The sequence below is a fragment of the Mercurialis annua genome, linkage group LG4, assembly GCF_937616625.2.
Source record: "Mercurialis annua linkage group LG4, ddMerAnnu1.2, whole genome shotgun sequence".
NCBI lineage: Eukaryota > Viridiplantae > Streptophyta > Magnoliopsida > Malpighiales > Euphorbiaceae > Mercurialis > Mercurialis annua.
In genome coordinates this window covers 28,814,108-28,827,689 of record NC_065573.1, presented here as the reverse complement: position 1 = coordinate 28,827,689, position 13,582 = coordinate 28,814,108, and the positions used below count along the sequence as shown (strand labels likewise).

Genomic DNA, 13,582 nt, shown 5'->3' with positions numbered 1-13,582 from the left:
GACCGACGTAAGGGAGCAGATGGCGGGGCAGAAGCGGAAGAGGGCAACACCAAAGTTCTCCGCTGATACACTATGCCTGGCTTAAATCGTGCAACCTGGATGCTAGAAGCCCTAGAAGTTTCATCAAAAGAAGGTAGAAAAGTAATGGCAGACTTAGGAGAAGAAGACAAAGGGAAGAACCATTGATTTTCAAAAAAAATCACATTCCGTGAAACACGAACCCGATTTGAGTTTATATCATAGCATAAATAACCTTTCTGTGTTGCACTATACCCTAAGAAGGCACAACGGATGGATTGGGCAGAAAGTTTATTTTTATCTGGAGGTGGAAGATGCATAAAACAGACACAACCAAACGTATGAAGATTTGTATACGTAGGATTGTGATGATATAACCTGAAATATGGGGATTCAAAATCCAATACCTGGGATGGAAGTCTATTTATCAGAAAGGTTGCTGTAGTGAGTGCTTCTACCCAAAATTTAGGAGGAACAGATGATTCAATAAGTAAGGTCCTCACAACATCTAAAAGATGGCGATTCTTTCGCTCAGCTACTCCATTTTGTTGCGGAGTATATGGACAAGACCGTTGAGAGATGATCCCTTTAAATTGTAGAAAAGACTGAAATTCATGAGACATGTATTCCCCGCCCGAGTCAGAACGAAGAATTTTCACATTAGCTGAAAATTGAGTGTTCACAAGAGCTAAAAACAGTTTGAACATTGAAAAAACTTCTGATTTTTGTCGCAAGAAATACACCCATGTAAATCTGCTATAATCGTCAATAAAGGTCACAAAATATTTGTATTGGGCATGAGAAATGGTAGGACTAATGCCCCATACATCACTATGAATAATTTCAAAGCTGTGTGTTGCTCTACGTCCTTCAGAAGGAAAGGGTAAAGTTTTACTTTTGCCAAGTTTACAAGTTGCACAATCAGAAAACACAGTTGAAGAATACTTTTTATTATTCAATAGACCAGATTTTAACAAATAAGATAGAATCCTAGAATTAGGATGACCCAAACGTTTATGCCAGACTTCATTGGACACTTTAGACTCATTACAAAACAAAGATAGGATAGAGGTAGAAGATAAGCTTCCTGGAATAGGTAGTTTCAAAGAAAACAGACGTCCATGCTTAGGCCCCTTCGCTATCACCTGCCCCGACATCTGATCCTGCACAACACAACCAGTACGAGTAAAGTGGACATCACAATTTTGTTCCACAAGTTGTCCAACTGATACTAAATTTACAGCAAGATTAGGTGATACAAAAACATCACTAAAGGAAGAAGATACATCACCAACTGCCACAATTGGTAGATCACTACCATTGGCTGTTTGAATATGCGAGGAGCCACAATAATCTCTGATATTACTTAACCCATCAAGAGAATTAGTCATATGATTGGATGCACCCGAGTCTAAAAGCCAAGGAGTAGATAAAGAACGAGTACCTTGAAGACCAAGTGCAGAAAATGCACTCACAATCATTTCTTGCACCGACTCTCGAGTTAGAGTAGGTACTAGGGCAGGAGTTGCAGCAGTAGAAGCAGAAATAATAGGCTGAGAAGCACCAGAAAGAACATCAACATGATAGGCCTTGTTGGAGCGTGAAGGACGTGTAGGACATTCCTTAATAATGTGCCCAGACTGCTTGCAATAGTTACAAAATTTTTGTTGGCAGTGAGGGGCAATATGACCATATTTCTTAAAGCTATAGCATTGTGTAGTACTCATGTCACGACCCCTCCCCTTAATATGGGCAGCATAGGCAACTGAGACACTATTAGAAGCAAGACGAGCCTGCTCCATACAATTTTGAGTATTGATACGCTGTTCCTCACGCAAGAGTTCTCCAAAACAGATTTCCAAAGTTGGAACAGGATTTCTGTTTATTAGAGAGGCACGAGCAGATTCAAATTCAGGCCTCAACTTCATTAAAAATTGATCTCTTTGGCTGGTTTTGTGTACGTCTTGCACAGCCATCAATCCTTCTCCGGAGACCTTGGCTGTAACAAGGTCTGAATAATCATTCCACAAAGTCAGAAAACCAGAATAATAGTCTTGAACCGATAGATCTCCTTGAGTGTAGTTAGCGATGGTTAACTCGAGCTGAAATCGCCTAGCATTGTTGTCCTGGTTATAGACTTGCTTGAGAAAGTCCCACATAGCCTTTGCAGTCCTATGAGGACGCAAAGAAAGAATCAGATGTGGTTCCATAGAACCAATAATCCAAGACATTATTTGATTATCTTTGGCAGCCCAAGAAGAACCCTCTTTGCTGCTGCCATCTATATGCTCCCACAGCTCCTTGCCTTTGATAAACGTCTCCAATTGAAACTCCCAAGCAGCGTAATTTTTTCCAGTGAATTTGACACAAAAATTATCTATTTTCTCCATGATTACTACGGCTATGATTGAAAAGACTATGGCTGAGATTTTTTTTTTTTTTTTTTTAGTGACTATGGCTTTGATACCATAACAGAATGATTCAACTTGTCTTCTCAAGTGAGAAGTCTTTTCATTATATAGACACTAAAGTCAATGTCAAATATACAAGGAAACATGAGCTATAAATGATAATTACATAGAGTGATTCTAGGAAGCTAAATATGGTTATCTAATATACATGGAGTAATTTAAGGGAGCAGCATATGGTAAGCTAAATCTCCTATCTATTTATGAGAATATACATATAGCACTAATTAAGGAATCAACAATAGATATTCTATTGACATTTGATTGATGAGTATGTGGATGCTCAAACCTTGGTTAATTATCTAAGATACATGCAGAAGATGGATCCATCATTTTTCTATGCAGTTCAACTTGATGCTAATGATCGCATCAAAAATTGTTTCTGGAGGGATGGCAAGTCCAAGATAGATTACGACCACTTTGGTGATGTTCTCATTTTCGACACAACATTTAAGATGGACAACCATGGAATGATTTGTGCACCTTTTATGGGGCTAAATCATCACCGGCAGTATGTCTTATTTGGTTGTGCTTTCTTGCTCGACGAAAGCATTGATTCACTCATATGGTTGGATGAAACATTTAAGGATGCAATGGGTGGACGTCAACCGAAAACAATTTTCACCGATTTGAATCAAGCAACGGCTGTTGCAGTAGAAAAGGTTTTTCCAGAGGCAAAGCATCAATTTGGTTTGTGGCATATCCTCCGAAATTCAACAAAGTACTTATCCAAATCCTATGCACAAAATGGTTTTGAGAGCCTCTTCAATGAATGGATCTCTGGCTGTCAAACAGAGGAAGAATTTAACTTAAGGTGGATTTCGCTGTTGCAAAAATTCAACCTTCACAACAACTCTTGGCTCAATACTCTATACAAATCCCGGGAAAAATGGGCTCCATTATTCAGTAAGAATACTTTCCGTGCTGGCATCCCAGACAGTGTCAACATCAATGGTATTTTTCAAAAGATTAGTGAGAATAGCAATCTACTAACGTATGTGCAACAGTATCTAAATGCAGCGGATCGACAACGCAGGAAAGAATCTTATGAAGATTTTTACTGTAAGGAAAAAGCTCCGAAGATATTCTTGAATGATAGTTTGGTCGAGAAACAAGCAGCCAGAATATATACTTCTGCAGTTTTTAAACTTTTCCAAAGAGAGCTACTAAAGTGTTTTCTACTGACAGTAGAAGAAATCAGTTGTGATGGGTGGACTGCTACATTCAAGGTGGCAGTGGAAGGGCAAAAAGGGAGTATTGTGGAATTCGATCGTGTGGATTCTAATGTTACGTGTAGTTGTAGGAAATATGAATCAGATGGCGTTTTATGCATGCATGCATTGAAGGTCCTGGATGCAAAAAATATCTTTCATATACCAGTTCAGTACAGACTAAAAAGGTGGACAAAGTCTGCCAAAGATTATGCGCCAACAGGTCATGAACACAGACAAGATATTAATGGCAATCAACCTCCAAGTGAAGTAACAAAAAGCAACGACTGTGGTAAGTTAGATTTATTCTACAAATTTAAATTCCTTATCAGAAATTTGTTTTTGTCAACTGTTTCAGATATTTTTCATTGGAAATGGGCTATTAGGAGTTGAACCTGATGGAGATAATCCTATATTGATGTATGTACCAGGTTTAGCAACTGGAATGAGCAAGGGGGTAGAAATTAGCATTTTCAACAATGCATAAGTCGAAGTATGTACTGGAACTGCATGTTCAAGAGAAAATAAAGATGAAGAGAGCCAACCCATTTGGAAGAAGCTCAATATCTCCAAGGAGAAATGTACTATTCTTGAAGGTATCTTTAAACAACACAGCTGTGTCAACTTAAATCCAGTGAGTACAAGCTAAAGAAGTAGTAACATTAAACTTAGTAAACTTAAAAATAGGAATGGAAAAACAATGATTTTTTTATTTTATACCCTTCATAATTTTTTGTGTCTCCAATTACTCTCTATATGCCATAATGTGAGGTATATCTGTCAGGGGCAACAGCTAGCATTAGCAAGGCAATTAGACCTTCATCCTAGCCAGGTTGATGTTTGGTTTCAAATCAAGAAATCAGGGTAAGTATGATTAATTTTATGTCAACTTATTACATTTGTACTTTTTTTTTATATTCCTATACTTTCATAATTATAATATAATTAGAAGTCTGTAATTTTTTTTAATTCAATAATTAAAGGAATTTAACATTATAATTAGCCAATATTTAATTTATATATATATTTGAAGGAAACTTAAGTATGTTTTATAAAAAAATCAGTACTTAAAAATATTCAGTTTTAAAGTCATAGCATTGCACTATAATCCTTTGTTAAGCAAGTATTTGATGTGAAAACTACACTATTACTTTTAGGAGTCTAGAGAAGGAAATTCAAAAAAGGATGGATTGCAGAGATGATATTTGCATTGATGTTGATGCACCAATTGATGAAGCTGACATGATAGAGGCTTTTAAATATTTTGATAGAAATGGTGATGGGAAGATAACAGGACAAAACCTTTTGGAATCTTTTAAAACTTTAGGGGAGGAGAATCGCACACTGGAAGAATGCCAAAGCATGATAGCAGCACTTGACAAGAATGGGAATGGCTTCATGAGTTTTGAAGATTTTTCCCATATGTTGTTAATGGAAGATAATTGATACTAAATTTATTGAAAAAGACTTGTAAACAAATAGAATTGCCAGGGCATATTTATGTCATTAGAGCATCAAAGAATCTTTTATTTTTTAAAACAAGAAAGAAAGCTGGAGTTTTTTTTGTCATATCATATGAGTTTTTTTGTGCTGTTAGAGATGTAAACTATTCTTCGTCGCTTTGCACACTTTTGCAGGCCGTTTATTTCAATGGAGGAGTTATTGAAATCTGATTACCAATGTACAATAGCATCAGTAGTACGAAATTCACTCCCATTTTGATGAAATTTCCATTATTAATTTTGTTTTCCGTCTTGTGTCTTTTATGTACTTCCTCTTATCACCTTTAACTTCTTATAAAGTTAAAAAATATAATTATTTTTATGTCAATTTATTGTATTTGAACTCATTTTTATTTTATATTTATATACATTCATTACAAGGCTGTAAAAATATATAAATAATCCTATCCAATTCAACTTTATTTATAGTTAAGCATGTATACCCTCTTTCTTCATATATTATGTAACCAGATGAGATAGATGTGTAACCCTTTTGATTAAGATCCAGTATTTGCTTTGAGAATGGTGACAACAGTTTGTGTTTATATATCCTTAATTTGCATTGGTAAAACCAAAATGGCACTCACATTTTATTTGTTTAGAAACATTCGACGATCTTCATGTTGTAATGTTACTTATCAAGATGATCATCAGCAATTGCAGCCTTCTTCAAAGCTTGATTATGAATGGGGCTTTGCTTATGATAAGTCTCCTGGTATGAGTAGCATAAGTAAGAAGCATAAAGTATGGCTTATTTAATTTGATTGTGCATTTTTTTCTTGATGAAAGCACTGAATCATATATTTGGGTTTTCAGGGCTTCTGTTGAAGCAATGGCTCAACGTCAACCGACAACAAATTTCACTTGTGAGAGTCGCAATGCTTAATGCAATCAAATTGGTTTCACGATCAGTTTGGTCTGTGGTATATTAGCAGAAATGTAGAAAGGCACTTAACGACGTATAATAGACAACCTTGTTTTGCCAGCCAAGTTCAGGAAATGGGCCCTTGATTGTCAAACAGAAGAAAATTTGCATGATGGACGGTTTCACTACTGGAAATGGCTCATGTTTCTGTTTTTTGCAAGAAAATCTTTTATGCTGGCATTCTAGACGGTGCTAATTTTTCAGAATTGGATTAGTGAAGTTATCACTTATCAGTATGTTGATGTTTGTTCAACAGTATGTAAGAGCAGCGAATCACCAATATACAAAGGAGTCGTATGAAGATTTTTGTTGCACGGGAAAAGTGCCTGAAAAGATTTTGAATAATTAATTGTTTGGCTGGGAATTAGCAGCCAATATATATATTCGGACCATGTCCAGAAAGAGTTAATTTTATTCCATGATCATATTTGTTTGCAACTTGATTGATGGATGTAATCATGAATATAAGTTATAGTTGATTGAATCAGGTTCTCAGGAGCTGATACTGACAGTAGGAAAGGAAGTTGAAGAGCAAATGATGATAAAAGGATCTTCAGAGAACAAAGTTCTTCAAGGGATCTTCAGAGAACACAATTCACTCAATTTCAACCCTGTAAGTGAGAGCTGAAAAAGCTAAAACGAAGTTATACTGGTTAGTTTTCTTTTCATTTTATATCAAAAAGCATCATTCATACTTCTTTCAGTACCTGTATTGCTTGCTTAATACTCACTCAAGTGCATTCATTAGAAATGTAGACGCAGCAGCTAGCTTTAGTTAATCAATGTATTAACAACATTATTATTATTTATTAAAGTAGTAAGGATATTGAGACTCGACCTCAAAATCTACTGCGAACGCTATAGCGCTCACCCCATTTCTAATGGGTTATTGACATATTTTTATTACATAGTCTTTATATAGTAAAATTGCTTCTAAGCAAAAGGCCTTTGATTATAGCAATCTAAGTTGTTGCCATAGCTGACTCCCAAAATGTCACAATATCTCCTGTAAAACCCAATTCTGCTAGCAACATAGTTATTAGAACCCCGTCCACACTCGAGCCCGCCGTTGATTATGTTGGTGATCACTCCATAGCCTGGCACCCTATTAGCTGCTCTATCGGCACCAGACGGAGTCCATTGGCCGATGATAACGTTGTGGCTTGATGGCTTGTTTGCCTGTGGGGTCATCCAAAACCACATTGCTGTCTTGAATGATATTACTGCATTAGTTGCCACTAGATCTGGATTGTTTATCAAATCTGCTCTAATTGCCTTGCCTGCTTGACCGTAGTTGTAGTTGCTGGCAAAGTCAACAAGCCAATAGTCAAATTCAGTATGTTATTTATTCCTGTTTCTATTTTAATAAAGAGTTTTACGATTGATATTCTCATTTTTTTAAGAATTTATAGATATTTTGAAATAACTCTATTGTAGTGAAATTGCAAAATTGCAAAGATAATCCCAACCTAGGGGTAATAACGAATCAAACTCTATTGATTTTTTCGTAACAAATAACGTTTTAAAAATAACACCCAGACAGCCCTTATGCCAAATAAAATCAGAAAAAGTTATATTTGCTCATTTAATAACTTTAACAGTTTAGTCCATAATTTAATAAAATTAATAAAATTTAAATTATTATCAAAATTTTATATTCTAAAGAGAAAAAAGGCAGTCTAATTAAATTACATTATTTATTAATATGTTTAGTAAAATAAAATAAAATTAATCATAAAGTTATTTGAATATGTTAAATTATTATACTTGTTAATTAATAAAAATAAAAATATAATTAGAATTAAAAAAAATATTTTTTCTTTTTAGATGATAAAATTTTGAAAATAATTGATTTTTAAATTTTATTAAAATTAAAATTATGAATTAAGCTGTTAAATATTTCATTTTTAATCAATTTGGTCCTTTATTATATTTTTAGAAAGCAAATAACTTTTCCTAATTTTATCTGACATAATAGCTGATCAAGTGTCATTTTTGAAGCATTTTCAAACGTTCGGGTTCATCTTGCTACGAAAAATTCAATAAGGATTGATTCGTTATAACTTAAGAAAAATGTAATGAATACATAATGTTAGGGTGAATGCATAATGTTAGAAGGAATTTACTGAGTGAGCTGAATTGGTCCTCGGCCATAGTATTGCCTACCAGCAGGACATGGCCATTGATTTGACGAACAATAAGTTTGCCGATTATTTTCCCTAACGAAGCAATATCCCCATGCATATGCTCCATCTGGTGCTTCTGCCCACCCTCCTATTCAATTTCTCAACATAAATTAAGTTAAGTATCATAAGTTATTTTGTTTAAATTATAAATTACTTTTCCAAACAGACACAAAACAACAAACCTGAGGTCTCATGTGAAGTTTGAGCCAAGAAAGCAGCAAGTTCCCTCTTACGGGTATTCAGATCACCCGAAGTACCGAATCCACCAAATGAATTGGCAGCAGAAATAAAAGCATTGTAACTATAGAACCCAATAGCATGGCACCTCCCATCGTTGCGATACTTCAACAGTTGATCGAAAATAGGTGCAGTAATGATGCTACCAACTCCACTGCCACCACCACTGCCAGGATTAGGGTTAAACGGTGCCGCGCTACCGGGGCACTGGCTCTGGCATTTGCCAGAACCGCAGTAGTCAGATGTTGAGCCACACCACCCATACTGGCTACAACATAGTCCATTTGGACATGCTGCATTCCCAGCTTGTCTTCCACACTGTTCTGCTGATGATGTGTCTAGCAAGAATAAAGCTAGTAAAGCCAAGAGGATGAAAGGAGTGTTAAGATTCATGATTATTTTTTTGTGTTTTGTGAGAATAATTGAAAACAAATGCACGTATAAATAGCTGTAAATGAGTGGTATTTTTTGAATAGTTCAATTTAAAAAAGCAGGCTGTATCGTACATTATGGGTTCATAGTGGCTGAGCCACTTACTGGAGGGACTGTGCGTCCGTCCTGGTCGGAATTAATCTGAAATATTAATTTTTTGGACACAAAATTACTATTTTAAATTTCGCTCTGATTAGCATAAAAAAATTATTGATTAAATTTTTTTCCAACCATAAAACTATAGCTCAAATAATATATAAAAACTAGATAGCAAACTGTTTAGGCCATGGATTCAATCCTTTACACAAACATTCCTCGTTTTCAATTATGCAAAGAAAAAAAATTCCATTACAGTTCGCTACTCCTGAGAATTTTTCTGTCAACGCCAATGAATTCATTAGTGCTTGACTATTGACTAAGTATAAAGAGAGTTCCTGTTAATTCTTGTGGAAAATTGCATTCCTTGTTCGATCTACCTCCACTACTACAAGTCCTCTCACAAGCTAAAATTATTTAAAATTGAACGAATTGATTTTATAGAAGTTTTATATAATTCAAACCAAACCGAACTAGTTTGTTTAATAAGTTTTTTTCAGTTTGATTTTTCTATTATAAATAAATTGTTTTTTATTTTTATTTTTTAAAAACAAACTTAACTGAAAAATTTAAACTTTTTTTATAATTTTAAATCAAATGGTCAAACCGAATTTATCAATTTATTATTGTATTTGATTCAAATTTTGTGCGTAAGTCTACAAAACTAAAATAGCTGTCGACAAAAATACATATTTGTAGTATTTATTAGGGTTGGCATAGACCGGTTAACCGGTCCATGACATAATAGTATAGTTTTTAAAATTAAAAATCTAGACCTAAAATTTTAAAAGGCTAACCATTAAATCGGTTAACCGTTTAAAACGATTAGTAACTGTATAACCATTACAAAAATTAGTACAAAAAAGATAAAGTTTATAATTTTTTGTATAGTCTAATAAAAAAAACTCTAATTTCTATTCTATTTAATTATTTAACAAACAAAGAAGAGTTATAGAAATTCAAACAATATATAAAGAAAAAATATACAAATTTAAATTATGAGATTATTTGTCAAATACCTGTTTTGGGTAAAGTATTTACACCATTTTTGCCCATTCTTTCCTCTTATCCTACATTACCTAATAAGGTAACTTATTTACCAAAAATACCCACTATATAAAGAAGTCTTATCTCATTTTAAATTAAACTTTTACATAGCCACTTTTTTCTTTCTCTCTTATTTCTTCTTCTCTCTTCTTTTCTTCTTCTTTTTCATTTGATTTTCAGTTTATCTCTTCCGATTACTTTTCTGTTTGTCTTTTCCGTTCGTTTTCCGGTCGCGCTTCCGTTCGTCTACTTCCGATGGATTTCTCGTCGTTTCCGGTCGTTTTTCCGTTCGTCTTTTCCGTTCGCGCTAGTCCGTTCGTCTTTTCCGTTCGCGCTATGGATTTCTCGACTCGTTTTTAGATTTGTGTAATTTTTAAGGTTTTTTTTAATGATTTAAATATTTTGTAAATAAATTATTATAGATTTATAATTTTTTGTTTATAAAATTGTTCTATTGTTCATATAATTATTTATTTTGTCTTCTCTTATTCATAGATTTGTTTATTGCTACTGATTTTGTAAAGAAAATATTGATTTATGGTGCATTTGTAATAATTTTATAATACCTTTAAGTTTTAGTGTATTTTTGGTGTATTAATGGTGTATTTCTGCCGTTTTTTAGTATATTTATGTTGCATTTACAGTGTTTATGGTGTATTTGCAGTGTTTATGGTGTATTTGCAGTGTTTATAGTGTATTTGCAGTGTTTCATGTTTAAACCACAAAAAACACTACAAAAATGCTATAAATACACTATTTATACACTACTTATACACCAGTTATACACTACTTATACACTATATATACACTAATTTTACACTATATAAACACCATAAAAACACTATATATAAACTACTGTTACACTATAAAAAATAAAATAAAAAATTTCAGGAAAAAATCTATAAGAAATAAAAATTAACACTATATATACACTAATCTTACACTATATAAAAAAACTGCCGGTCGGTTCGGTCGGTTCGGTCGGTTTGGTTGACCGAACCGAAAAAACCGAAAACCGAAATTGAAAAACCGAAAAAGGTATTTTGGTAAATAAAAAACCAAAACAGGTAAATAAAGTTAGGGCAAAAAGTCAAAAAATAAAACTCAAACTTGCAATGTAAAGTTGTAATTATTTTGGCGAAACATGTATTTAGGGAAATTAGCACTTAAATTATTTGTCTGAATACGTAAATCAATTAGGTAGATATTTTATTAAAAAAATAAAATTCCCTCAAAATAATTTTTTATATATATATTCTCTTAAAATATAAATATATTTTTAAATGAAATATTTTTTACATATATTTTTATGTTTAAGATTTCTATGTTGTAAACTAGAAAATTGATTTTATTTTAATCATTAAAATTTAAATAGAATATGAAAATTTATATTATGTATAGAGTTTTAATTTATAAAAATACATATTATTTATAAATTGATTAACCGGTTAACCACGGGTTTTAAAACTTAAGTTCCAAACCTAAACCATTAATTATATAAATTCAAAATTAAAACCTAAACCTAAACTTTTGGACCAATTAACCACATTTTTTAGTTCGATTTTGCAATTTTGATTCGGTTTGATCGGTTTTTTTCGCATCCCGAGTATTTATTAGCAAAAGGTATTTAAGCCTTGATTCCTTTATTTTATTTACATCAAAAGTTGTCATTTTAATTTTACTCCAAACCATTTGGACTCTTTTTATATTTTAGCCATACAAGAGTCTTTTTATATTTCAGTCATGTTGGTGCCTACTTATATTTTAGCCATTAAAGACACAGCACCCTAGGGGTCATTTTTTTAATGAAATTATGTTAAACTGTATGAAGCAATGTCAAACTATATAAAACCTCGTAAAACTATTTGGCATTAGCCATTAGCTTATGTGGATTTATAAAAATCCTTTCAAAATAAAATAAGATCATGTAAAGCCATATAATAAAGCTTTGTGCAATTGTATAAATTATGAATATGTCTAAAACTAAATTGGAATTAATTTCTATAAATTTATATGATATCTGTAAATTGCAATCGTATGAAATCGTATGAAATCTTATGAAATTAATTGGAATTAACTTTTACGAGTCTTGAAACAGTTTCACATCAAATGAAATTGTGAAACTATATTAAAATTGAAATTAAATTTTATATGACAATATCAAATCACGTGAAACCATTTGAATTGTCGTAACTAACTATCCATATGCTTTACACTCTTTCTGAAAAAATTCAACCCATCTACGAGTATTGTATAGCTTTAGTACTTTACATATAAAAAATTAATATATACATTCAATTTATGTGTGGCTTTGACTTGTTATTCTTACTGATTCTCAGTTGGACTCGCTTTTATGGGCTTTTAAACTATTCCTAGCTCGGTGCATGTGTTCGCTTACTGGGCTTACTTTGTTAGGCTTGCGTTGACCAGAATTGATTTGTTGGATCTTGAAGTTGCACTTGAATACTGTGCTACTATTTTTTTTTTTTTGTCAAAGGTAATTATATTAAATAAGCCACTGAATACAACTTAAACCTCTATGCTCAGACCTATGTCAATAATTGTTGCACTAAAAGTTTACAGGATTGAGCAAGATTATGAGCTTTACTATTATACTTTCTAGAAACATAAGCTACTTGAACATCTGAAAATAAAGTTTGAAGATGCAATATATCCAAATAAACACCCCAAATAGCAGCAGGACAGACTTGAGTTTGATTCAGAATTTGCGGTATTTGAATGGCATCTCCTTCAAAAATAACAGTTTGCCAGCCTTTAGTTGATGCAAAACACATTGCAGATCTAAGAGCAATCCACTCCAAGGCCCCTGGATCCCAGATATGCCTCACAAATGCAGTACATCTAGCTATTGTTCTACCAAGATAATCTGAGACTATAACACCAACTGTTCCAAATTTCTTAACTTTATCTGAGGCAGCATCATAGTTAACTTTAAAGGTACCTTCAGGAGGAGGAATCCAGCATTGATGAGATGATGGATTTAAAACATTTGGAACAGTTGCAAGCTTTTCTGTACTACAGCAATCTTTATATTCTAAACAAGCTTGAACTGCCGAATTGCAAACAAATTGAGGAAGTAAAACTTCATTATGAAATATAGCTAGATTTCTCCCTTTCCAAATATGCCATAACAAAAAGCCAAATAGTTGATTACTTTCCTGTGAAGCATCCATATGAACTAGTTGATCTGTATATAATAACCAAAGCTGAGAGAAGTGTAAATTGGAAGTTTGTTGAATTCTCAATGCTAAGGGACTGATAAACCAAACTTGAGATATTGCAGGGCATGTAAATAACATATGTGCAATGGTTTCTTCTGAGCCACAGTGAGGACATAAGAAATCCATTTGTAATCTATATTTTAAAGCTTCACCAGATGGCAGACCTTGTAAAAGTGCTCTCCAAATAAAAAGTTTAATCTTATTTGGTAGCTGTAAGT

At 33.0% G+C, this 13,582-nt stretch overlaps 3 protein-coding genes across 3 annotated transcripts; 2 read left to right on the top strand and 1 right to left on the bottom strand.

Moving 5' to 3' along the window:
- The first annotated feature begins 2,797 nt into the window (after positions 1 to 2,797).
- On the top strand, positions 2,798 to 5,266 carry LOC126676694 (protein FAR-RED IMPAIRED RESPONSE 1-like). The gene is made up of 4 exons (XM_056105599.1): positions 2,798 to 3,989; positions 4,129 to 4,293; positions 4,482 to 4,561; positions 4,855 to 5,266. Exons 1-2 carry the CDS (start codon positions 2,798 to 2,800, stop codon positions 4,182 to 4,184), a joined length of 1,248 nt encoding a protein of 415 aa, XP_055961574.1. The 3' UTR covers positions 4,185 to 4,293; positions 4,482 to 4,561; positions 4,855 to 5,266.
- Positions 4,228 to 5,143, top strand: LOC126678536 (probable calcium-binding protein CML36). Its single transcript, XM_050373431.1, has 3 exons — positions 4,228 to 4,293; positions 4,482 to 4,561; positions 4,855 to 5,143. The coding sequence occupies exons 1-3, from the start codon at positions 4,228 to 4,230 to the stop codon at positions 5,141 to 5,143; spliced, it is 435 nt and encodes a 144-aa protein (XP_050229388.1).
- A 1,624-nt stretch (positions 5,267 to 6,890) lies between the features above and the next one.
- LOC126676696 (endochitinase-like) lies at positions 6,891 to 8,969 on the bottom strand. Its single transcript, XM_050370959.1, has 3 exons — positions 8,493 to 8,969; positions 8,251 to 8,398; positions 6,891 to 7,427 (listed from the first exon to the last, which is right to left on the bottom strand). The coding sequence occupies exons 1-3, from the start codon at positions 8,938 to 8,940 to the stop codon at positions 7,058 to 7,060; spliced, it is 966 nt and encodes a 321-aa protein (XP_050226916.1). The 5' UTR covers positions 8,941 to 8,969; the 3' UTR covers positions 6,891 to 7,057.
- Positions 8,970 to 13,582: the final 4,613 nt, after the last annotated feature.